Raw genomic sequence first — 24,636 nt, forward strand, 5'->3', positions numbered from 1 at the left:
TGTGGCCAGTGTGTGTTAAGTCTTTGCATTTGGGGCAATGCTGAAAGATTTATTTGCTTTCTCTCATTATAACATTAATGGTTTGTGTATTTTTGGCTGCTAACCAGACTGTTTTGATAAAGCTAAGTGTGATTTAAGTAGATGAAATTAAATAAGTGAGCTATTTGGGTTCACCACTCAGGGATTGGTCTTTAAATTGGTCATTTTACTGTTTAAATAATTATGAAAATAATGGTGACTTGCAGCTCTAGTATGTGGTATTATATTTATTCAAGAAAAGGTGACCAAGTACTACATTCCCTAAAAATGTACAGTTAAAAGGGGGGATGGTTGCACAAAAGGAGTGGAAACCACTGACTCTACCTTTCACCTGTGTTTCTGAAAATAGTGAAAGTGTCTGGAGACTTATTTTCTTTTTTCAATATTTTGCTTTACAAACACTCAGTTGAGGAGTGAGGATTGTGGGGTTTTTTTATAAAGTCAATTCATAAGATGCATGAGCAGTCAGGACCTTGTAGGGTAAACAAAGTCAGGTGTGACTGTCACAGCTTTGGGTTTTTGTATATTTACCACATCACTGGACTGTGTGCACACGTTCACCACCTGTGTGTGTGTGTGTGTGTGTGTGTGTGTGAGACTTCATTTTACCTGGTGAAGAAATCAGCGATGCCGAACCTCTTTGGCATCAGCTTGGAGTCCGAGCTGTCCGTCTGTTCTGTCAGGTCCGGCATCTTGTCTGGAGCGCTCTGCCTGCGACCCGCTTCCAAAACGTTTCGAAAGTCCTCCTCATACCCCTCGTCTCCAAAATAAAAGCCCCCGTCCTCGTCGGGGGACAACGGGGTGGCATCACAGCTGAGGGACACCGCGTGGTTAGGGTTAGTCCTCAGACTCTGCGGTCTGACGGGTAAACTGAGGTCACTGAAATCCTCCTCATCCTCCCTGATGTTCGGTTCAGAGACCGGGCTGTCACCGTACACGTTGCAGAGGGTCGGCGGGCCGGGCGAGGGGAGTTTGGCACTTGATCCCAGGGTGGGGGCGCCCTTGGATGGGGCCGGGGAGGAGGGATCGAAGTGAGGAAGCTCTGCCGCAGCTGGCGCATCCTCCCCCGGGCACTGAGAGACAAATGTTCCGCTGCAGTCGCTTTGGCTCCTCGGGCAAAATCCCGACCCAGCCCCGTTTTCCTGCCTTGCTCCCAGGTCGAAATGGGTGTCGGTGTTGTTTTCGGGGGGACAGTCAGAGTCGGGCCAGTCACATGTTGCTCTGGGATCGTTCACGATGTGCAAACCACCGTTGGCTACTTTCACTTCCACGTCGCATAAACCGAGTCTCTGGCCCGGCAACGGGCTGGCAAACATCCCGGTCTGTTTACAGTAAGAAGCGATATCCGCTCCGGGACCGCCGTACCCCGGGCTGTCAACACCCCCGTTGGGCATGTTTACATCAGGACACGGGAGGGCCGCCGCGGTGCAAGTGCAGTTCCGCTGGTGCTTCCCCGTGCATGGCAGCCGATCGCTGGGGAGAGAAGTCCCGATACAGCCGGTGACTGCGCCACCGTCAGCCGCCTCTGCTCCCGGGGTAACGCCGCCAGAATCCCCTTCCCTCTCCCCTGCAGGGTGCTGCCGCATCTGTCGGTCCGTCTCTGCCGAAACCCGACCCACAAGCACAGCTGGACAGGAAGCGGCTGTGGTCCCCGCGAGGCCGAGGCCGAGCCCTCCTCCTTCCCCTCCACCTCCTCCTCCTTCCAGCCCGACCATTGTCGGCTCCTCCTGGCCGAATGACTCAGTAAATCCGTTCAGGCCGCCGTGGTCGCCGCAAACCTCCGAAATCCCACAGCTGTCAGTGAACTGGCCGGGGAGGTACTTCTCCGCCGCGGCCAAATCCAACATCTCCCTCTTGTGCGGGGGCGGCTGTACCGAGGCGTCTCTGTTTACATTCCTCCCGTTACCGGTCACATAAATATGCCCCTTCCCAGCTTCCTGACCCCCGCCGACACCGGCTAGCAGCGCTGTGCTGTGGTCTTTGAGCGAGATGTAAGATTTATGACCCGCTTTCCCCCCTCTTTCTTCGTTCTCGTTCAAGTCGACGGCAAACGACCCTCCGTTCTCCTTCGTCGTTTCCATGACCGCTCAGTCCGCCAGGCGAGCCTCGGCCGCGGGCGTAAAATCCTGCGACGAGTCCTCCTGCCCCGTTGGCCGAGCTCCGCGGCAGCAGCAGCAGCAACAGCAGCAGCAGCAGCAGCAGGTTTTGTTGTTCTTGGAGGAAGGGGCTACCATTTTAGCCAGGGATACTTCAACGTTACCTGACACTCGCCGGATGTAACATGTTCATTTCTGGGGGTCTGAAATAACAATATTTTTCTCCGTCTTGCGAAGTTAACGTCGCCGCTAGGCAGTAGATTAATCAAATCCCTCAGCGTTTGGCTGCAGCAGCGGCATTCCGTCCCCGGTCCAGCGCCATCTTGAAAATATCCCAACAATGACGTCACGCCCCCCTTCCCCCCCAACCCGCTCGCTGTGTTTTGATTCGCTGAGAGGTTTACAGTGACGCTCACTGGCCACTCGGTGTAATTGCATCATGGGATTGCTGACCCCGTAAATAAACAAAGCAGTGATACCGGAAAATTTCATTCACAACAATGTAAAAAATAAATAAATAATTAAAAATAATAATAATTACTCCATTACAAGTAAAAATCATGCATTAAATATGTTTACTTAAGTAAACACAGAAGTATTGTGAGCAAAATGTACTCAAATTGTCAAAAGTAAGTTAGGACTCGTGCAGAAAAAATGGCCCCTGTAATTGCTATAATAGCCTATATTATATTATTGGATTGTTAATACTGATGCATTATGTGTAAGTAGCATTTTACTGTTGTAGATGGTGGGGGCGGAGCAAATTTTTTATACTTTATACACTGTTGGTTATCAATAAATAAATACATAAATTAAACTTTATTTGTATAGCACCTTTCATACAGGTTAGTGCGAGTGCTTTAGATTAGATTCAACTTTATTGTCTTTACACATGCACAAGTACGAGGCAACGAAATGCAGTTTAGGTTCAATAAGCAAGTACAGGATATAAAGTGTGTGCAGGATAGAGCAGTATTATGAAAATATTTTACAAGTGGTGCTATGGACATTATATACATATGGCATTACTATAACCAGAATTATACTGATGGATATGTACAATAATGAATTGGACTGGGCAGAACAGCACTACAATGAATATTAAGTAGTACAATTTACAGACAATCTCATAATAAGACCTTACAAATATAAAGTTAGTTTACAATGCATCATATTTATAAGGCTTATGCTTTCAATGTAAAAAAAACAATCTGTAAAGTATATTTGCTTTTAAAGGTCCAGTGTGGAGGATTTAGTTGGCATCTAGCGGTGAACTTGCACTCTGCAACCATTTGAATACCGCTCGCAGACCTTGTGCATTCCCTGCATCTTCCTTTTATAAAGCATTTCAGTGGTCTGCTTTAGAAAACTGCTGCTCTGACAAAGTTGAATTATTACTACTAGTCAGTAGTAAAAGTAAAATATAACATTATCCAGTAAGAATGTACAGGCAGGGTTACATACAATACAAAATGATGGCATATTAAATACCATTTCATTTGTTTTTAATATCTGTAATAACATCTCCAGAATAACATTATTGGCTTTAACACTTCTCAGCTAAATTATATTAACTTCATCGGTGTAAATTAGGAACAAAAGTCAAAACAAGCTGGAACAACATGATGAATGGATAAATGCCAAGAACAACAGCACAGCCGAAGCTCCACAAGCACACGGATCCGGACTGACCTTCACCTGATGGATGCAGTCAGCACTGAGCTGATGCAACGCTGTTATAAAGCAATGCATCTCGCTTTCATATTTAACTGCCAAGCACACCGCAGCCCCTTCCCATGGCTGCACTGCTCACATGCTTTAATCTTCATCAGGGGATGAAGATGATTGTCCACTATAAACTGCATTATCATCACCCCTTCCGCTATAACATGGGCAGATCAGTTTCCTGACAGTCTCTCGTTTTCTACGCACGAAGTACACAACAGTCCCCAAGGCTGCCAAGACTGCCACGGACCTCATCACGGCCCCTAAAACTTCAGTCCAGTCTGGACGTTTTTTAATTTGGAAGAACGGATTGCTGTAGGGTTCACTTTCTTCCTGGCTGACCGGGTTCTTCATCCGGCAGGTGAAGGTTTTAACATGTGCTGTCTCCTCCTTGAGGAGCTGCATGGTCTTGGTCCCCGACTCCCTCCACTCTCCGTCTCCCTCCTTCCAGCTGTAGGTGACGGGTTCGGCCCCTGCAGTGTCTCCACCGCAGGTCAGCGTGCAACTGTCCGAATCACAGGTGCATGTCAGCGGCCCTAACGATAAGACGGGCCGGGGCACTTCCTTGATCACTTTAACATCATAATCCGGAGGGTGGACGGCGTTGTTGATCTCCAGTGTATATCTCCCCTGGTCAGCAATGCTTATGTTGTTGATTTCCAGATGTCCTGTGGTTTTCTCCAGGGTTGTGCGGTCCTTAAAGCTGCGATAGTAAGTCACCGTAGGATCACCCTGCACCCATTCAGCCAACAGATCGCCTTTGTGTTTTCACAAGATGCTGGTGAGACTTACGGAGACAGAAGGCCTCAAGTCTAGTTTACCGCCAACCACAAAGTATTTATCTTCGGCGTGAGCAGAGTTCAGCAGCGCCAACAGCAGGACTACCAGGGGCCCAAACCCCGTCCACGGATCAATACAGGACTGGAAGAAAAACACTAACTAAGCAAACCCTGCAATCACCAAAAATGAGAAGCATTGGTTCTTAGTCACCACAGGTTCACCTCTTCCTTAAATGCTCTTTCCTGTGGCTGTGAGAACCAGATCTCTGAACTGAAATATGGCAGGAAGTGGGGCCATCTGACAATATCTCCAGCCAGTCACAGAAGTTGTTTTTGAGTCATAAGAGCTTGTGTTGAAAACTGTTAATGCACTCCATAAACATACAGTGATCACAAACACACACACACACAAAATACTGCCATAACAAATTTCCCTCACTTTGTGCAGATGAAAGCATGGGCTGCTGACAAAGTGATTATAAGTATCAGTATTATAATAAATAATAATAAGAATAAACTTTTTTTATAGAGCACAAAACAAAGTACAAAGTGCTTCACACAGAGAAATAAAATACCACAGTGAATGACAAAATAAACACAAAAGCAATAAAATAAGCAGCCAGTTCAGGTAAAATCAGGATCTGCTTTCAGATAAAACTGTGTTTTGAGACGAGACTTAAATGAAGACACTGACTCACAAAACTTCCAGATCCTCGGGGCCCTGATGGCCAAAGCTCTGTCCCCCTTAGTTTCCATCCTGGACTCAGGAACAGACAGGAGACCCCTGCCCGAAGATCTCAGACTACGTGAAGGTTCATAAGGGATTACAAGGTCTAAAATATAGTCTGAAGCCATGAAGAGCCTTAAAAGTAATCAACAAGATCTTAAAATCAGTCCTGAAACCAACAGGGAGCCGATGTAAAGAGGCTGAACCAGGTGTGACGTGGTCGCACCTCTGGGTCCTGGTTTACAGCCGAGCAGCTGAGTTCTGTACAGTCTGCAGTCGTTTCACAGTTTTTAGATTAAGACAATAGTATTATATAAGTACTTATATAACAATTATATAAGTGACTGTATATATTTTTATTCTATTCTAATTTTAAATATTTGTATTTATGTTCTGACGGGGGACTGCAGCTTAGTTTCATTGTGCAGCCCTGTGTTGTAGAATGACAAATACATTTACTGAAAATTTATTTCATTACTTTCCACCAACAGAGGGAGTCTGGTTCATCACACCAGCAGCCAAATGAGTGACATTCACTTCATGTTAACTAGAGACAAGCTGTGCTTCTTAGATAATGGGCCAACAAAAGGGATCTGGAGAGTGAATAAAAGTCAATATCTGCTTTGGTCACAGTTCTAACACAAATGGTGGATGTAAAAATGCCAGTTAAAGTGGAATTGCTATGGAACTGTGCCGGTGGATAACTGCTGGTGACAAAATAAGCTAAAACATGGTAGCATGGATTAAAATAACGGTAAAAATACAGAACATGAAAAACATGACAGTCTAGGATTGTTAAGCAGATTGAAACTTTTTTTATTTGTTGGTTTGAGGGCAGAATTTTATCTGCGAGATGGTTAAAATGCCGTGATACAGTCATCACTAAAACCTTTTCATTTTCTTAAATTGTCACAAAAATGTGTGATCTGATGAGTTACAACCAATAAACTTTTGGCTGGTGCAGAATAACAACACAAAACAAATATCCGAGATTGCTCTCATGTTCATCTACCCATCCACTTATATGAGTTCCTCAGATATATTTTTGGGCTCAGTTCATAATCAGACTATTAAAAGATATAATGCATGGTATAACTGATAAGTAATAATCAGTACTGGCTAATCAATGACCTTTAAAATCACTGGAGCAACTACAGCTGCTGAGATGAGAACAGGCTAAAATGCATGACAAATAACACAAACTGCGTTATCTTGTGTTGAACTCTGAAAACTACATTTTTAGAGAAGCTGAACAACCTTTGGTGGGAAAACTGTTAATGTACTCCATAAACATACAGTGATCATACACACACACATTTAAAAAAACAAAACAACAGGACACGCAGGACATGGGGGGCTCCAGGAGAGGTCAGGGAAAGCGGTTTTAAACCACGATGTTGGTGTGGTTCTAGAAACAGCAATGCTAGTTGGTCTGTCAGTCAGTCAGTCTTCCACTTAGCGTCACCTGTGTGTACCTGAGTTTTGCCTCTTGTGAGTCTGTCCCCTTTCCAGGTCTCCACGGTGCAGAGGAGGTTGCGTGGCTCAGGTCTGTTTGGTGACACCTGAACTTGCTCGACATCCTCCCAGATCCATATTTACCAGCCGCGACAGCGTGGCTACAAAACTTTACAGGTGCGTAGCTGAGATCAAAATTACGGCAGAGTTCAAAGATGGGTGTGGTCCGAGCGAGGGCGCAGGAAGTAGGCGGGGTTGGAAGTAGGAAGGGGCCATTGCCCCCCACACTTTACGGCCCTGGCCCACATTGGTTTTAAGTTGTGAAATTAGCTTTGCCAAGATGGCAAGATCCAGGCAGACAAAAAAAAAATATGGCTTTAGCATCCAGTGATCCAGCGCAATCTAGATAACATTCAACCTTTATTATAACAACTAACATGATACATCTTACCTAGTCTGCACATGCTAACAAAGGATTTTGCGCAAACATTAGTTAGGAATGACCATTAGATCCTTAATAAAAACGCATTATTTAAGGAGAAGGCGCATTAAACCTTTGCTTGGATGTCCCTAACTAAATAGACTACAGCCTAATCTACACAGAATTATTACCGGCTGCAATGGCACGATGAGAAATTTTAACATAGGAAATTAAATGTTAGGAGACACAAAATTAAACTGTAATTAGTAAAGACAACAGTGTGCGCTGCGAGTGTCGTCGTGATGAACAAAATGAGACGTCTCATAACTGGATTTAGGAAGTTTTCAACAGTTTACTGCCTTTAACATAAATAGATCATTCAACATTTCAAGGACCCATAAATATTGTACATACAGTATATCTACAATATACACATTATAATAGTGTGATTGTATACACAATACAAAATGATGGAATATAAAACACCTCAGGAAACATTTGTTTTCTATTATTACATCATCATCAATATTATTTTTAGCACTTTGCATTTGAAATCTTAACTTTAGAGTTAAAGGCACAGAAGGCAGAATGTTGGTCGAGTGTTTCCATCTGCTGTCGCACGGAAAACCTTCAGACTTCACTTCAAATCATTTTGGGGTGGGGGATGTTACGGCCATGCTAGTTCAAGACCTGTCCCACAAAAAGGTAGTAATGGTTTGATAAAATAAACACGCACACACACACAGAGGGAGTGGTGGTTTGATTGATTACTATGTCTAAAGTCAAGCACACATTGGTCCCATTATAAATTAGTGTCAACTTAGCTTATTTTATGCATTGGCTTGTATCTTTTCATGAGCCTGATCATGCTCATGCAAATATCCTTGGTCACTACCACAAACGGTCTTTTTATTGATTACAGATTTGTTGGGAGGTACAAAGTTTTCATCCAACTGCATTGACTGTCTTAAGCGGGCACACAAAACAGACACAAAGACCTAGATGAGAGAGAAAATAAATAAACATAAATCATCCCACAGCTGGGGGTGAAACGCCAGAACTGCATTGGTCCCAAACAGGATTAGCTCCTGACTGACCCTCAGGCTGCAGCGCTGCATGATTATGACTCAAATGATGATGAAATGATTAAAGGTTTGATTTATTTATTAAACAGCCGATTGCCTTATTATGGGCATTATATTTGAGTTTCCTAGCTTGTTATTCATTCAAGTATTTCATGATGTTTATTGAATCGTAAATTCAATTCTTATTTTAATTAGTTTCTAGTACTATAGTTTTGGATGGTTCAGTTTAAGAGTGGTAAATGGTTGTGTCCAGCCTAACAGAGGCGTTTTAACTTCTATTAGTAACCTCTGATTTAAACGAGACGAGGTGTATTTGGTCTTTATAAATACATTTCGGTCAAACCCAACTTATATGTAGAGTATGATTTATGGTCACGGTAGCTCATGAAATATGCAGGACTGATCTGGAGAATCATTTATGTAGTTATTCATTATGAACACTAAACTCATGTGATTCAATGTGCTCATCTGTCTCAATGGATGTGCTCTTGAGTTGCTTCAAAAGCAGCTGGGATAACGAGATCTTTCATAATGTCTAGAAACCTGTTCGACTGGCTGTCTGTTTAATAAACACGTTCCCTTTGGACATCTCCAGTTAGTTTTCAGTTCAGGTGGAAAGCAGCTGATGATAATGATGGACAACTTACAGGTGAGCACTGGTTCTGCCCTTAGTTATCTGCAACAGAAATGTATTGGTTTGAAGTTACATGTGCCCTTTTCTAACCAATTTATGTGAGTGACTTTGTCCAGACCTTCATGAGCTAACCCCTAGCCCTAACTTCATCATCACTGGTTAATGCCTCATACTATATCCTGCATGAGGGTGTCCTAATGGATCAGCAGGTTAAGGTACATGGCATCTAGTTTCAGTGTCCTTTTACAGAGTCAGACACAAAACAAATCCCAGCTAGAAGCTTGTAATTCTGACCGCAACATGTTCTAGTTTTCTGTTCAGAAAAACGCTGCAAGATCATCACCTTATGTTGTACCCAATCATATACTCTTAGCAACTGCAAGCATGTATTGAATAGTCAACAGTCTACAATGCTGGTTTGCCTCGGGGCACTTAGAGCACTGTATGCTAACACTTTAGCATGCGTACAGGACAGAGCTATCTGCCGGAGACACGACAGAAAGATTTCATGGTTGAGCATCGAGCACGTTTCCTCCTGAAAATCAGTGTGGTCTTAAAAATCTAACTTAACTGTATTTTGAGGAACATTAATATGTTTAAACTAAGCATGTGTGGTGTGTGTATCCTGCTGCAATGTCATGTCTTATAACTCCATTTTGGCAACTCTTAGAGTTGAAACACTGTCCTTTTGTGCTACTGGGAAAGCCAACCACTCCATCACACTTTTGCTAGCAGCAAGTTTGATTTTCCAACTTCCCAGATTCTCTGGAATGTAATGTAAATCACATATCTGTCCTTGTCTCTCTTGACTGTCTACCTCCTAATAAGGCACAAACACCAAGACGATATTCAGGAAATTAATTAAAGGCAGGGGATCGACTGTCTGGCTTTTCTGTAAAATTAGATACAAGAGGAACCGTTGAGTCGGTCGATAATGCCCTCTTCCTGAAGGCAGAGCGTCGGTCGGCATCTACGTCCCTGCCCCATTTGAAATTTCACAGTTCACAGACATGAAAGTGAACATTGTGATCAGTCCTTCAAGATAATTAAAAGGAACAGTTCACCGTATTGAGGCAGCAGTTCCATAAGAAATGAGGTGTGGACAGTCTGTCTCCAGTGGTGAAGACGAGGCCGCTGGCTTCATTTGTGGTTCGACTTCCATTTGTCATCTTCATACAAAAGAGCCTGGGAATGCAGGGAAAAGGAAGACATTATTAATGAATAAAAACGACAAAGAGATGCAGAATGCTTTTCATTAAAACTGGCGAGGACCTGTTTTTGTCTGAGGTGCTTTGATCAAACAGCAACAGTAAAATTAAAGTCACTGAATAAAACCTTCAATCCATGACATGTTGTGAGACAGCTTTGATGTGAAGTATTGATAATCCTGAGTTTAGCCTCCTGGTCTGCCCTGCTTCCAGATGGTTGTTGTGAAGCATAGTATACTTCTACAGTATACTACTATTTTGACAAATTACACACAGAAGGTTGTTATTATTCTATTAAATCAGACCTGAATCCTATTGAGATGCTGTGGCATGACCTTAAAAAGGCAGTTCATGCTTGAAAACCCTCCAATGTGGCTGAATTACAACAATTCTGCAAAGATGAGTGGGCCAAAACTCCTCCACAGCGCTGTAAAAGACTCATTGCAAGTTATCGCAAACGCTTGATTGCAGTTGTTGCTGCTAAGGGTGGCCCAACCAGTTATTAGGTTTAGGGGGCAATCACTATTTCACACAGGGCCATGCAGGTTTGGATTTTATTTTCCCTTAATAATAACAACCTTCATTTAAAAACTGCATTTTGTGTTTACTTGTGTTATCTTGATCTGAATCATTTAAGTGTGACAAACATGGGAAAAAATAAGAAATCAGAAAGGGGGCAAACAGTAACACCACAATTCCCACAAGTTTCACTAGTGTTATGTCCGTGGTCGTATTTTGTAGTGCTGTGGGCAGGACCGTCTACCTGACGGTACAGCTTGTGTTATAGATGTGTTCCTCTCTATCAGCAGAGAGTCGTGTCACCTTGCTCTCCAGCACTCGGCTGTGGGTCGGGCAGCTGAGGTCCTCCAGAGTTTCTGCTGGAGGTCCGTTGAGGGTTTCAGGCAGCAGGAGGCCCAGGCAGCCTGCAGACAGACCGCTCAGACAGAACACAGTGAAAGGCATGGAGGTGTGGAGAGCCCGCTGCAACACACACACACAATGACGTAAGAAAAACTGTCTATCTGCAGTGTTTCCCGAAGAAAGAGTAAACACAAATGTTCTAAACAGTGATAATCTGAATTTTAATAACCTATTTTGTAGGATTGTTTTGCAAATCCACTAAAAATGTCATTAAAATTAATTTACAATAAAAGTAAATAAACAAGGGATTACTGTTTATGAGTTTCAATTTTATGGAAATACTCTACATGGAAATGACCTACAGTAGATCTTGATTAATCTAATTAAGCATGTGTAGTAAACAACTCACACTACCAAAGCCCTGTTCACACGTGAGTAACATATAAAGGTGAACTGGTTTAACTTTCCAGTGCACCTTTATTTAATAAAAAATATAATAGATACTATTAATTAAGAGAATCTGAGAGATTCCCAATTAAAATCTCTATAAGTTGATATACTGATTAGTTTAAATCTATGCTGCATAATTCACAGATCTGTTCGCTGTGTTATCAGATGGTCCAAACTGTGGTTTAGTTGCTACGTCTTGTTGAAGTCACCTAAGCCACCACTAGGTGTCACTATATCTTAAGGTTCAAGTTACACCTGCTGCTCACATGGGTTAACTGAGGTCAGAGTTTTCTACCGTTAAGATATTAATATCATTCACTGGGTGTGCTGTTACAATGTCAACTCTCATGTAAAAGTGAAACAAATTTAATATTATGTACTTTATTTACAAAGTGTCATCTGGCAAAGTAATTTTTAAAAAAGGCACACGAAGGGTTACTGGACAATTCAGAGCAACTATATATTACATAATTAGACCTTTGGTTTAATAACACGCTTAATATTCACATGTGGTGAAAAGGCCTCCACTGATGTAACAACTGCATGAATTATTAAACTTGAAGGTTCATTCTTGACTTTGGAAACATCACTTTGGTAAAAAAACAAAAACTTCCCTGTTGTTTCCAAAACCATCTCCATGACAACCGAGCAACTCCGCCCGTTGAGTAAGGCCACGAGGTGTGGCTGAAAGCTAGGGAAACACCAAGTAGGTGGACCCTGTCCCGAGAATGGTTGGCCACATTGATTAGTAATGTTGAACATGTTTCAACATGACTCATCATAGTATTATTTCCTCTTTCTAATTCACTGAATTGAGCCTGTTATTTTTGAGTGTCCTGAAATCATTCATGTGTAAACACTGGTCAAAGTCTGAGGGACTTCTGAGTTTTGTCGCTGACTTAAATCTCACTGTTTTGTACAGTATTAACCAACACTAACTATTTTTTAAGTTGTTGATTAATTTTATTGGTTTTCATCCTTGCCATAGGAATGCAGTTGACTAATTAGTTAAGAAATGACCTTAAAAGCTCACATTTACTATCCTTTCCTTCTGGCTCCTATTAAAGGTCTATGAAGGTCATGGATTACTGAATGCCCCTTTAAATTCACTCCTACAGAAACTGAGATGTAAGTACTTGGTGGTGTTGGCTCACGCTTTGTGTAGGTTTCTAGATTAACAACAGTGCACATTTTCTCTTGACACCCTTACCATGGAAGGAACAAATGGTGCAAGGATTCCTCCAACTCTGCACGACATGGAACAAACTCCCAAACCAGCGTTCCTGAAACACACACACACACAAAAAAAATCATAACAAAACAGAAAATGTTTGACGTGAACATTGAAAATCACATATAAGTTCAACATGCAGACTGTGGTTAGTTCACCTGACAGCTGTTGGGTAGAGTTCAGAGGTGTAGACGTAGGCGATGTTGAACGCTGCACTGACCATCAGTTTTCCCAGAAGCGCCAATGATGTAACGCTCACCAAGGTTCCTGCAAACACGAACGAAACGAACAGTCTCACATTTTACTTCCACAAAAAAATACTGTTAAGGAGAACTTATAAGTGACTTTGTGACCATCAGGCACACAACATGGACCCAATGTTCGAGTGGATTCAGGATGCTAACTCATTGCTTAATCTATATTTGTACATTTTGGACCATTTTTTGAACAATTAGTTTGAGAAACTGATTTTCTTACAGCTCTGACGGCACATCAGAGGAGCATCTATACCATCTTTACAAAGTTCTGCCGTTCTGATGCTGCAGCCCTTTGCATTTGTGTTTATTGTGGAAATTCATATCCCAATAATACATCACGTTGGGCAGAAAAAGCCAGCTAAACCCCCAATATAATCATTCCTAGGGCTCATAGGAATATCAGAAAACTACAGCCTGGAACCCCTGAACAGTAGGTTCGATGTAATGCTGATAATCTAGAAATTAATCCAATCCAATCTTCCAAGACTTGGATGGTTCAAGTGGATCATCACTGTCCTGTCAAAGCCTTGTTGCTTTAAAATGTCATTTTTGTGAATTGACATATTCTCACAGTAATTCTGTCACATCGTGTGCAGACTATAGGTTTGAAGACAGCTTGCTGACTCCGTGGTTGTGCAATGTGGTGAAACCAGCCTCACAGAAGAGCTCTGCCACCAGGCTTTCATTCTACTACCTTCCTTTACATCATTTCTGATTTGAAATCCCTTTGAACTCTTCAGGTCCTGTTGGGTTTGTGATGTTTCCTCCGTCATTAAAGCCCACACCCAGGCGTATATTTCTCTGTATAAACGGGCGTCACTGTCTCACCTGTGTTTTCGGGGATGAATATGGTGCAGAGGCAGGCAGAGCCGGCCAGACACAGGAAACTAGCCATGCTTTTCCTCCTCCCAGCCCTGTACGACAACACACACACACACACACACACCAACAACTGATCGGTGGAGGCTTTTTTTTTTCTTAAGCCAAACGAACAAAAAAGTTGACAAAAATAAGTCTATGTCTAACTGAACACAGCTAATTCAAATATCTATATGTACAAAACAGCAGATTGAGAAAAACTATTTATAATTAAGGGACATAAAGTGCTGGATTTGGGCAAAGAAACCGGTGTCAGCACAGTCACAAAATAATTTCATATACCAACAACTTCGCCAGACAGGAAGATCAAACATTGAGGTGTGAGCAGGTATTAGGTCTCACACAGGGTCACTGTACTAAATAGTGTGTATTATTGTGTGTGTCTCACCAGTGTTTGTTGATGAAATAAATGCAGAGCGGGTACGCGGGCAGCTCCACCAGGCCGTACATGGCTACGTTCACATAGCGGCTACCAGACATCTCACTGGCCCCCAGAGTCAGACCGTAGTACACCAGACTGCACGCATACCTGCAAACACACACACACACACACACACACACACACACACACACACACACACACACGTAAGTATATGATAATGTACACAGATCAATTATCAAAGTTGCGCCTGCAGGGTTTTTGGTGGTATCTTATTTGTTGGTAATAACTTAGATCTGCAGCCTACGCAGCTGCTCTTTGGCATTTCTCTTGATTTCTGTGTCCAGAAGCACAACCTGCGCCATGTTACTTGTTTACTGTAAACTCTCCTAAACACGGTCCTCTGGCAGCAGAAAACACTACAACTCTCTGAAGTGTGGGAACATCTAGAGTACAATCAGAATAAACTATCTATTCCTCTTAAAAACAAAAATACAAAGAAAAAAGTATATTTTTTTGGTGAAAATCAGTTCAGTCTAAAAGCTCACTGAGGCTGTAATGCTAACAGAACAGAAGTCTATTTTTGATCTTTAACAGCCGTGATAAAGTAATTGTAAAACCTGAGGGTGGTGTCAGAGAACAGGTTTTTAGTAGTGAACATGTAAGTGTTAGAGATGTGTGTGGCAGCATTGCAACGTTTTTTGTGTCCGAGGATGGTGCAAGAGTAAAGGTCGATGAAAAAAGGTTAGCCAACACCTATCTTTATGATATCGTGTCCTACGATCCCAAACCACATGAACTTAAAAAGATTCACCTATCATCTGTCCACTTCAACTTTTTTTTTTTTAGCATTTATTAAAATACATAGAAGCAAACATTCTGCTAATTCCTACAGTCACTTTCAACAGTTGGTACAAAACCAACCCTGTCGCAGCATTTGTATGAATATATTCTCCTCTTCAGCCCGCTCCATCCAGCAATATGTTAAGACATATAGACATGTGAGATATTACGATATGATCACTAAAATACTGTGGGGAACATGAATGTCTGTACCAAAATGCCATGGCAATCCATCCAGTAGCTGTCGAGACATTACACTGGACTACAGAAAACTAAAAATGTGATGAAAAATGATTTTCGTGCTTGTATCGACAGCAGGAACCTCAGCATTTAAAGTAGCGAAAGATCTTAAATAACAGATGCAAAGGTAGTTTTGGTAGGGGCAGCAATTTTATTTGCAGTTCTGGCAGTGCTGGTAGTGCTGGTAGTAATGCTAGAAGTAGCTGTATTGATAGTAATAAGACTGTAGTAGTAATGGCTCTGATTTGAGTCTGTGGTAGCAGCAGGATTTGAACCAGCAACCCTGCGTTCATAAGTCTGTTTTAGCAGCTGTGGCCTTCAGCAGCTGCACCAACATAGCTTGCATTCTTTATTCTTCGTCTGTGGTGTTATACTCACCAGACATACATGAGCACCATGGTTCTCAGACGGAGGACTGGATGGATCACCAGCTGCAGGACCCCTGCCCCCCTGCTGTCATGGTTACCGGCTTTAGCAGCACCGACTCGCCGCAACATCAGGTTGTTGGCAGCGTTGCCGTTCCTCAGCGCCATGTAGCGCAGAACCTATGAAGACGAGACGTTTCCTAACTCAGTTAACTCACTGTTAAGTGAATTGGTATCCATGAAACGGGCTGGTTAAATTCTGTGAATGTAAATGAAGATGGCAGCGTGGTGTAAATGCTGTCACCATGTCGTACTCAAATTTCCTATAATTTATCGTTTCCTGAGCTTATTGTGTTGAGGTGAAGGACAAGAAGTCAGGAAAGAAAAAGGGAAATTTACACATTAATTCTGGTGTAAGAGGAGGTGGAGATAAAAAAGCACAACCTCTAATATACGTTGTTTTCCCGAATCTCTACAACAGAGGTGGGGAGTGCAACGATAGCAGCACCCATAGAGTCATATTTATACACCAGGTTGAAATATACTGGCTCCCACAGCTCTCTCCTACTGACACAAGATACAACTACAGCTAAACCCACCCAGACATAACATTTGTATTAATATATTCACCTCTTCCGCTCGCTGCGTCTGACCCTGAGAATACAGCCATCGAGGAGACTCTGGAAGAGTGCTGGAGCAAAGGAGACGAGAGGAGAGATTACCATATTGGCCCAAATATGTTTGAATAAGAGGGGGTTGTATTGTATTCAAGGACCAGACATGTACATATTCACAACAGCAGATGTTTTCTTTGAATGTAGCGATTGCTGGTTACATTAAGAGTGTTGCATTATGGGTTGCTTGTAACCTTACTGTTGCTAGATTAGCTAGTTGCAGGGAAACAATAGTATTTTTCCAAAAAACACGTGTTAGAAACTTGGATGTTGTCTTATAGTTGGCCAAATACTTACAATATATACTTAGAACTTATAATAATAAAACTCATAACATTACCACGATAGTAACAACTAGATTACTCTCAAGATACTGAATGGAAAAATGCAGTGGACCAAAGTCCTGAAAGGACCATATCAGTGTGTTTACAAATTTTAGCTCCTTAACTACAAAACTTTATATTTTTGGTGACCATTTTTGAATACTTGTTTTACAGTTTTAGATTTTCTTAAATGTACTTTTCCTTTATTTCAAGGTAACAATTGGTTTCCATTCATTTCTGTGTGGTATGAAAATTAATTAGCAGCCTTTTGTTGCGTACGCCATCACAGTTAACATCCAGTCTACATTATTTTTTATCAGTGTCCATCATCATTTTTCAGTAATGCACTGTATTTGCTTCAACATCCAAATTTTTAAAACACTAAATTTGTGACATAGCACTGGGTGATTTGTAGAAAATAGGCTAAAAAGGTGCAAAAACCTCAGGTGTGGTCCTTTCAGTTTGTTACATTTATTGTTTTTTGATTTAGTTATATTCTATTTAGATTCTTTAAATTCCTGCATTGCCTTGAAACCGGTGCCGATCAAATATTATACAATATTTAATCCATTCAATTTGTTCTGTGAGTTTCAGGAGTCACCGCGGGGAAGAAATGCTTCTAAAAACCACCAGTGTATTTTATTAGCTTTGGTTTTAGCTCTCTCTCTCTGAGCTTCGTACTCACACAGACAGCAGGAAGAACAGGACGCCGGACGAGTTGGCCACTGTGGCCAGGTTCCTCCACGGCTGGACAAAGTAGCCCAGAGCTCCAAACAGGGCGATGCCGACCGCGAAGGCCATACTGGTCAATGTCCCTGAAGAAAAGAGAAATAAAAACTCGATTCAACAGTGAAGGAACAGCAGAGGTTAGAGTGAGTTTGATCCCTGAAACAGCCATATGACCTGTTCAAGCCCAAAACTACAAAATCAAAATCCCTGATATCTTTTCTCAATATGGCACTATATGATATTATATCTAAGCTCTATATTCAATTTAAAATGACATCGAAGAGGAAAAGCAGCAAATCCTCCCATTTCAGAAGCTACAACCAGAGAAGATCCAGCAGTAAACTGGCAGCAGGTAAAAACCAAGTCATCATTGGGTTGTTTTGGCGTTTTCGTACCGGTCATGGCCCAGTAGGACTTGCCCACGTACTCCTGAGTGAGGACGAAGCAGACGAGGCCGATGCCGCCGTTCATCAGCCCCACCAGGAGACGAGACGCAGCGAAGACCTCGTAGCTGGGTGCGAAGGCGGTCACATAACCAAAGATCACCTCAAAAAACAGACCTGGATGAAAGAAAAAGAGAGACGGGGGGAGAGACTGAATGAATGTAAGATCGGTCGCATTATGGCCCATACCTGATCTGCTTAATAAGGTCAGTATGGGGATACTTTGCTTTAAACTGTGGTTATTTCCTGTAAAGTAGACCCCACATATACACTCACTCCCTGAATTGGTGGTTTGTTGTTTCACAGCTGTGAAATTGAAATTTCCCATGCCATCACTGTAGGCAAATATCTAAAAAGAGCCCTTATTGCTAAGACTTTCTTTTTAAAGCCTTAAATTAAAATCTGTTCAATCTACAAATAGAAGTAAATAACTCTTCTTCTTAAATGTTCTAAATCAGGCTCATTGATTATGAGACAAACAACCCGTCTAATCACGGTGTGTGGTTTCCCTCACCTGTCAAGTAGACGGGTCTCCTGCCGATCCTGTCAGAGAGCGGCCCAAAGACGATGTTCCCGACCAGAAGCCCGGCGAAGAACAGCGACCCAGCTAAACTGACCTTATAGGCCTGCTGCTTGATGAGAAACCACTGGGGAACACAGAGACAGGAGGAAACCACTTACAGTCTTTCTAAGCTTTATTTGTGGACTAAAGCTTCACTGATGCCTTCGCTGGGTAAAAGTGAAAATGCAAATGAACTCTGGCTCCCTCACCTCGGTCACTATGGAGTCGACGTCCTCTGTAAAGACGACGTGTCGGAGGAGCTCCTGCTGGCTGGATGGGACACCGTCCTGCTGCTCGATCCGGTACTGTGGCGTAAATCCAATCAGAACGATCAGCATGGACTGACAGGCCATGTACACCTGAAACACACAGATCACTACCATCACTACTACTGCAACATCAGGATGTGACCATGCACTGCTTCTCAAACCTGGAAACAATATTTTTCAGCTGTTGTGTATTAGGGCTGAACGATCTAGAAAAAACATCTAATTGCAGTTATACTGACTGATATTGCAATTGCGATGTAATATGCGATATTAAAGGGAATGATCATATTTACATCATTATTCTCATTTTCATTGGAAAAAACATATTAAAATGATTATGGTGTGATTTTTGCACCAAACAAAGATGTTTTCTTAAGTCTGTAGAATATGATATGTAGGGCAGGACATCTCTGCAGCATGACAATAACTAATTTAAATAATATAAATAATAAATAATATTTCATTTAAAATGGTATTTTTACACACATTTCGCCTTTAACAAATATTGCGATTTCGATTAAAAAAAATTAAATTAGTTGTTTAAGCCCTATTGTGTATCCTCATATTGAAACATTTTCTAACCCCAAACTAAACAACAACAACTTCTTACAGTGAAAAGGCCTGTAATCAGCATACAGACCACCTTAAGACAACAATAACCACCATTGAAGCAGTTTCAGAGATAGCAGCTCCTTCATGCAGGCTGAGTTTGCTTAACAAGTAAAGATTAACTCTAATAACTTACTATAGTCTGTAAAACAAGCTAAACAAACTATGAACCAAAACAAATATGGAGGGTATATATATATATATATATATATATATATATATATATATATATATGACTTAAAAGAGATGTTGTGGTGTTTTACACTGGTCTAGACAAAACCTCATCGTGTAAATAATAGCATAATGTAAACTTTTGTTATTTTAGCTTGGTTAGGTTTAACGACTGCTAGCTAGATAGAAGGAAGGTTAGCTTAGCCATAAGGGGCGCTTTGACAAACTTCCTTTAAAGATGCGGACGTTTGCGAATAAATTAGATATTGGTGACAGTACATAGGAAGTGGGAAATTACTTAAAGTAATTTAGTAATACGTAGGCTGTTGTGATAAATTCGGCATATGTTTGACGTGCCTATGAGCCATTTCCTTTCAATAAATGTTAAGCTTTTCGACATGTATCGCAGTGCGTGTAAATGCAACGATAGATATCGGGGCTGTGCTGGAATAAGAGGTTCGATACAAGTAATTTATGTTTAAACGAACGCTTTGAATGCCCGAATCAAAGAGTAGCTCGTATAGATCGGCTGCCTTATATGCAAGTTTGCCGATAAACAAGGCGACACTATTCTCTCTGATTTTTGAAGAGAGTCTGGTGCAGAGTTCTCTACTCTGAAAAGTGCACTTGCTGCGCTCGTACCTAGCGAAATTGTAAACAAGTGGTGACAGCTAAAACGTTTTAGCACTAAATGTTATTTTGTTCGTCTACCGTTTTTAAAAAAAAAAAAAAAAAAAAAAAAAAAAAAAAAAAAAGCCCTCCGGCAGATACTGAAAGCCACGTAGCGGTACCGCTGTTCGGTAACTCAGCTACGGCTGCAACGTTATAGCAGGGACGCTTTCCGGGGTTCTTGGTTCTCATGTATAAGATAAATACACTAACCTGTGTCAGAACGAGGACAGCCACTGCCCGCTTCTGGTACGGCCCAAACTCACCGACAACTTGAAAAGCTTCTTCTAAATCCATCCCAGGCAGGGCGACCAGGCGGCTCTCTGGTTTAGCGTCACCACCCCAAAGAGCAAAGAGCTGCGAGCGTGACCCGCGCTCACTTCCGGCTTCGCTTCGCTTTGCTTCCTGCGTCCATTACAAAGAAGAGAAATCATCAGAATCAGAAAATACTTTATTGATCCCCGAGGGGAAACTCTTTTTGTCACAGCTACTCACTGTCACGTCAGTGCACACAGGATGAGAAGTACTAAGCAAATCAGAATATAATACACTATAATACAGGCAAGATAAATTAAGTACAAAGTGGGTGTAAGTATAAAATTAAAATAAGTGTGAAGTACAAAGTGGATTTACCGGTTCATGATAAGTATGTACGGTATAATAATACAATGTAATAATATAAGTAATAGTGCATGAACTGTCAAGTTAAGTGTAGCTTATTAAGGTGATTATGAGACGGTGGATATTGCACAGCAGTAATAGAGGTATGAATAAATATCAATAAATAATGACAAGTCTACAGTCTGTGTAGCGGTGAGACAGATTTATTTAAAAAAAGGCACTTTACAATCACTCGCCAATCAAAACGTTAAAATGCTAAACTACAATAAATACAAAACATGTGCTTTTATTTTTTTTTACCTTATCTATATCAGTCCAAAACAAGAAGGCGCTTGACTTAATTCAAAAGAGGACAAAAATAAGAAAAGCCAAATACATGATCACAGAAGTGCATTCAAAAAAACAATGACAGTCCTATAACATTAAGCAGATTGAGCCAGATTAGTTTCTGTTTCTCTTTTATATATGAATAGATCTTATTGCACTTTTCCTATAGAGCAGGTCAAGATCGTAGTCTTTATAATATTAATTACAGAGACCCAACAAATGCAATTTACAGATGGTCCAAATGCTGTTGGCACTGAACATGCACTCATCATGCCATCAGCACAGAAGCATGTGTGATATGACGTGTTTATACAACATGCATTCAATCAATCTGCCTCTTCTTCAACTACCAAGTGATGCAGGACAAAATCACCGACTCCAAAAGGTGAGCTACAATGATGTGTTTGGATTTCTTCAAGTTTAAATAAAAAACACAGCTCCTCGTGTTTATTACTGGGAATCTCAGTTCATCAACTCACACAGCATTGTTGTTGTTGTTTTGTTTTGTTTTAAGAGCTTGGAGATTTAATATTTCACCTTTTAGAAGCCTATTTTGTTTGGATCACATGGGATTGTCGTAATACTGAGCTGCAGCGAAGTGGACCCTAAAAGGCAGTTACAGTCCATCTTCCCTCTCTCAGTTTTATTTCCGTGCCCAAATCGCCCAGCCGTATTAGTAACAATCTATATACATGTTGCTGTTTCAAAGCAATACAATATAATCACATTTTCATCATGTTTGTCCCCATCAACTGTATTGTTTCGCGAATGAAGTCTGAAAATGATTCCGCTTTGCGAGTAACAGTCGACACACAGGTCAACGCCAACACCTGTTCCCTTAATGTATATGGAGCTGACCCCGAGACCCCGAGACCCCGAGACAGGAGCTCCACAGCCTCATGCTTCAGCTCCTCCATCCGACTCTTTTGGGGCGAGTCGTTCAGTCTGAGAGTCGGCTGGAGGTTCAGGAGAAGGCTGTCCATTTCCAGGTGTGGAACCAGAGTCTTTTAGAGGGAGTCGTTCAATCTCATTTTCATTGGCTGGAACTTCAACAGAAACCGCCGGCTGTCCATTTCCAGATGTGGAACCCGAGGCGTTTAGAGGGACTTGTTCATTCTTATTTCTAAAGAAATACTCCAAGATACGTTTCCGTTTCCAAATTACCAACCCAGCCGCAATTAAGAGGAGCAACAACATGAAGACGCTGACACCGACGGCCACCCCAACTGACCCTTCCTCTTGGAAGAACGGATTGCTGCAGGGTTCACTTTCTTTCTGGCTGACCGGGTTCTTGATCCGGCAGGTGAAGGTTTTAACATGTGCTGTCTCCTCCTTGAGGAGCTGCATGGTCTTATTCCCCGACTTGCTCCACTCTCCGTCTCCCTCCTTCCAGCTGTAGGTGACGGGTTCGGCCCCTGCAGTGTCTCCACCGCAGGTCAGCGTGCAACTGTCCGAATCACGGGTGCATGTCAGCGGCCCTAACAATAAGGCAGGCTGGGGCACTTTCTTGATCACTTTAACATCATAATCCGGAGGGTGGACGGCGTTGTTGATCTCCAGTGAATATCTCCCCTGGTCAGCCATGCTCATGTTGTTGATTTCCAGATGTCCTGTGGTTTTCTCCAGGGTTGTGCGGCCCTTAAAGCTGCGATAGTAAGTCACCGTAGGATCACCCTGCACCCATTCAGCCAAAAGATCGCCTTTGTGTTTCCACAGGATGCTGGTGAGACTTACGGAGACAGAAGGCCTCAAGACTAGTTTACCGCCAACCACAAAGTATTTATCTTCGGCGTGAGCAGAGTTCAGCAGCGCCAACAGCAGGACTACCAGGGGCCCAAACCCCGTCCGCGTCTCCATGTTCACGGATCAATACAGGACTGGAAGAAAATCGACCTTCTTATCAACAAAATCGACGATTTTTAGTCCGTCAGACGCCGAGAATGCGTCCACACCCTTCCTTCTTCAACGTCGCTGCTGAAGCAACGGGACAGCGCGTCCATCGACGAGGACCCCGGATTGTTCTTAGGTGTCCTTCTCAATGCGCGATTAAATTTCGATTAATTTTAATCTCTAACTCAGAGCATATTCAAGAATTACCGCCTGCTACATATCACACAGCTACGATTTATTAGCGTGTGCGTTATAGCGATTCTAACTTAGTCAACTAATTACACGTTTAGTTTGAATCTGTACAGGCATTAAAACTAGCCAACTATCAACGTTGGTTAGCTATCCAGAATAGCTTCCCTCAGCGAGCTAGTAGTTTAAACACATTTAGGGGAAAAAACATTAATACAAATAGTGTCCTTTCTGTTTTTTAAGTAAAGTAAAGAAAAGTATCCCGGTTAAGGTTATACTGTTTGGTATTCATGTTGAAAGGTAAATTATGGCTTTTAGCAGGCATTTTCTCGGTGTCCTGTCAGCACAGCAGATCACGAGTAGAACGCATTTGATTGGGAAGACATTATCTAGCGCTACACCAGTGGAAAACGAAAGTGAAAGCTGGCGCTTTCCCCTTGTGAACTAACTTAATACAGGGTGTGGATGGTAACACCCATATAACATCATGCTTTGGTACAGTTATTTAACAGTGTAAAAATCAACATATTTATACGTGTGTGTGTGTATATCTATCTATATAGATAGATATATATCTATATATAGATATATACATCTATAGACAGTTATTTAACAATGTAAAATATATATATATATAGATATATATGTATAGATATTTATAGATAGATATATATGTATAGATAGATAGATATGGGTGCTTGTGGATGTTGGAACACTGAGCTACTAGTTGCTTCGCTGTAAGCCTTGATTGTGGGTTTCGAAGTAACCATTCATCCCACATCCTTTGCATGTAACCCCTCTGACTAGGGTTACTGATACTGAGATATAGATAGACAGATATATATAGATCGATATAGAGCGATATATATAGATCTGCTCAAATCAAAATACTTTTGTTCATACAGCCCTAAATTTCAGGAATCAAAACTCCACATTTTTTTATTTTCACATGAATTGCTACCACACCTGTTTTGGTTGGAACACCTTGATTTTGTAAGGATAACCAACAACCTTCCAAAGTAGGGTTATTGACCATAATTTAAAATACTTTTTTCATTTTGTTGCGTCTACCTAAAGTTTTTCCCTAATCACAAACATCAAAACAAACCATTCCTAAATTATCAGAGGTAACGTTTTAAGCAAATCCTTCTGCACGTAAATAGATTTATTGTGTGAAACTAAAAAAGCCCTTTAAATTGCCTTTTTGAGGAACTACCCACATCTGAAAAAATGGCGCACAGAATTCAGTTAACGCTTGGCTCACACCACCTACCACAAAGCCGCATTCAGAGCTATGTGCTCACATGTCGGCCATAAATTACTGAAAGTCTAACAAAGTCTTTCTCATTAGTAGTCTGAGGATAATAGAAAACAGCTACATCTTTGACAGCTTGTAAAGTGTCCCAATGAGATCTGAAACTCCTGCGCACAGTCCAAGCGTACTTTAGCAGTTAGAAATGACCAGAAATATGCTACTTGACCACTT

At 41.7% G+C, this 24,636-nt stretch overlaps 3 protein-coding genes and 1 pseudogene across 5 annotated transcripts in view; all 4 read right to left on the reverse strand.

The window, feature by feature from the left end:
• Positions 1–2,486, reverse strand: part of LOC122884405 (TBC1 domain family member 12-like) — a 28,182-nt gene extending 25,696 nt beyond the window's left edge. For both annotated transcript variants that reach the window (XR_006379879.1, XM_044214317.1), the window contains exon 1: positions 649–2,486. Coding sequence is in view for 1 of the 2 variants with exons in the window: in XM_044214317.1 (XP_044070252.1) it covers positions 649–2,120 (1,472 nt within the window). In the remaining variant the exon portion in view is untranslated. The remainder of the gene's footprint in view (positions 1–648) is intronic.
• Positions 2,487–3,120: 634 nt separating this feature from the next.
• Positions 3,121–22,977, reverse strand: LOC122884313 (annotated as a pseudogene).
• slc22a15 (solute carrier family 22 member 15) lies at positions 7,571–20,545 on the reverse strand. Of its 2 annotated transcripts, none has more exons than XM_044214092.1 (13): positions 20,337–20,545; positions 18,615–18,764; positions 18,358–18,490; positions 17,796–17,960; positions 17,357–17,486; positions 16,305–16,365; positions 15,688–15,854; positions 14,236–14,376; positions 13,797–13,882; positions 12,870–12,978; positions 12,691–12,763; positions 10,992–11,150; positions 7,571–10,146 (listed from the first exon to the last, which is right to left on the reverse strand). In XM_044214092.1, exons 1-13 carry the CDS (start codon positions 20,418–20,420, stop codon positions 10,102–10,104), a joined length of 1,503 nt encoding a protein of 500 aa, XP_044070027.1. In that variant the 5' UTR covers positions 20,421–20,545; the 3' UTR covers positions 7,571–10,101. The 2 variants fall into 2 exon arrangements, with proteins under 2 accessions (XP_044070027.1, XP_044070028.1); XM_044214093.1 differs by having other exon boundaries at positions 20,390–20,538.
• LOC122884311 (SLAM family member 9-like) lies at positions 20,932–22,928 on the reverse strand. The gene has a single exon (XM_044214094.1). The coding sequence runs from the start codon at positions 22,926–22,928 to the stop codon at positions 21,969–21,971; it is 960 nt and encodes a 319-aa protein (XP_044070029.1). The 3' UTR covers positions 20,932–21,968.
• Positions 22,978–24,636: the final 1,659 nt, after the last annotated feature.

Source organism: Siniperca chuatsi, linkage group LG11 (assembly GCF_020085105.1).
Source record: "Siniperca chuatsi isolate FFG_IHB_CAS linkage group LG11, ASM2008510v1, whole genome shotgun sequence".
Taxonomy (NCBI): domain Eukaryota; kingdom Metazoa; phylum Chordata; class Actinopteri; order Centrarchiformes; family Sinipercidae; genus Siniperca; species Siniperca chuatsi.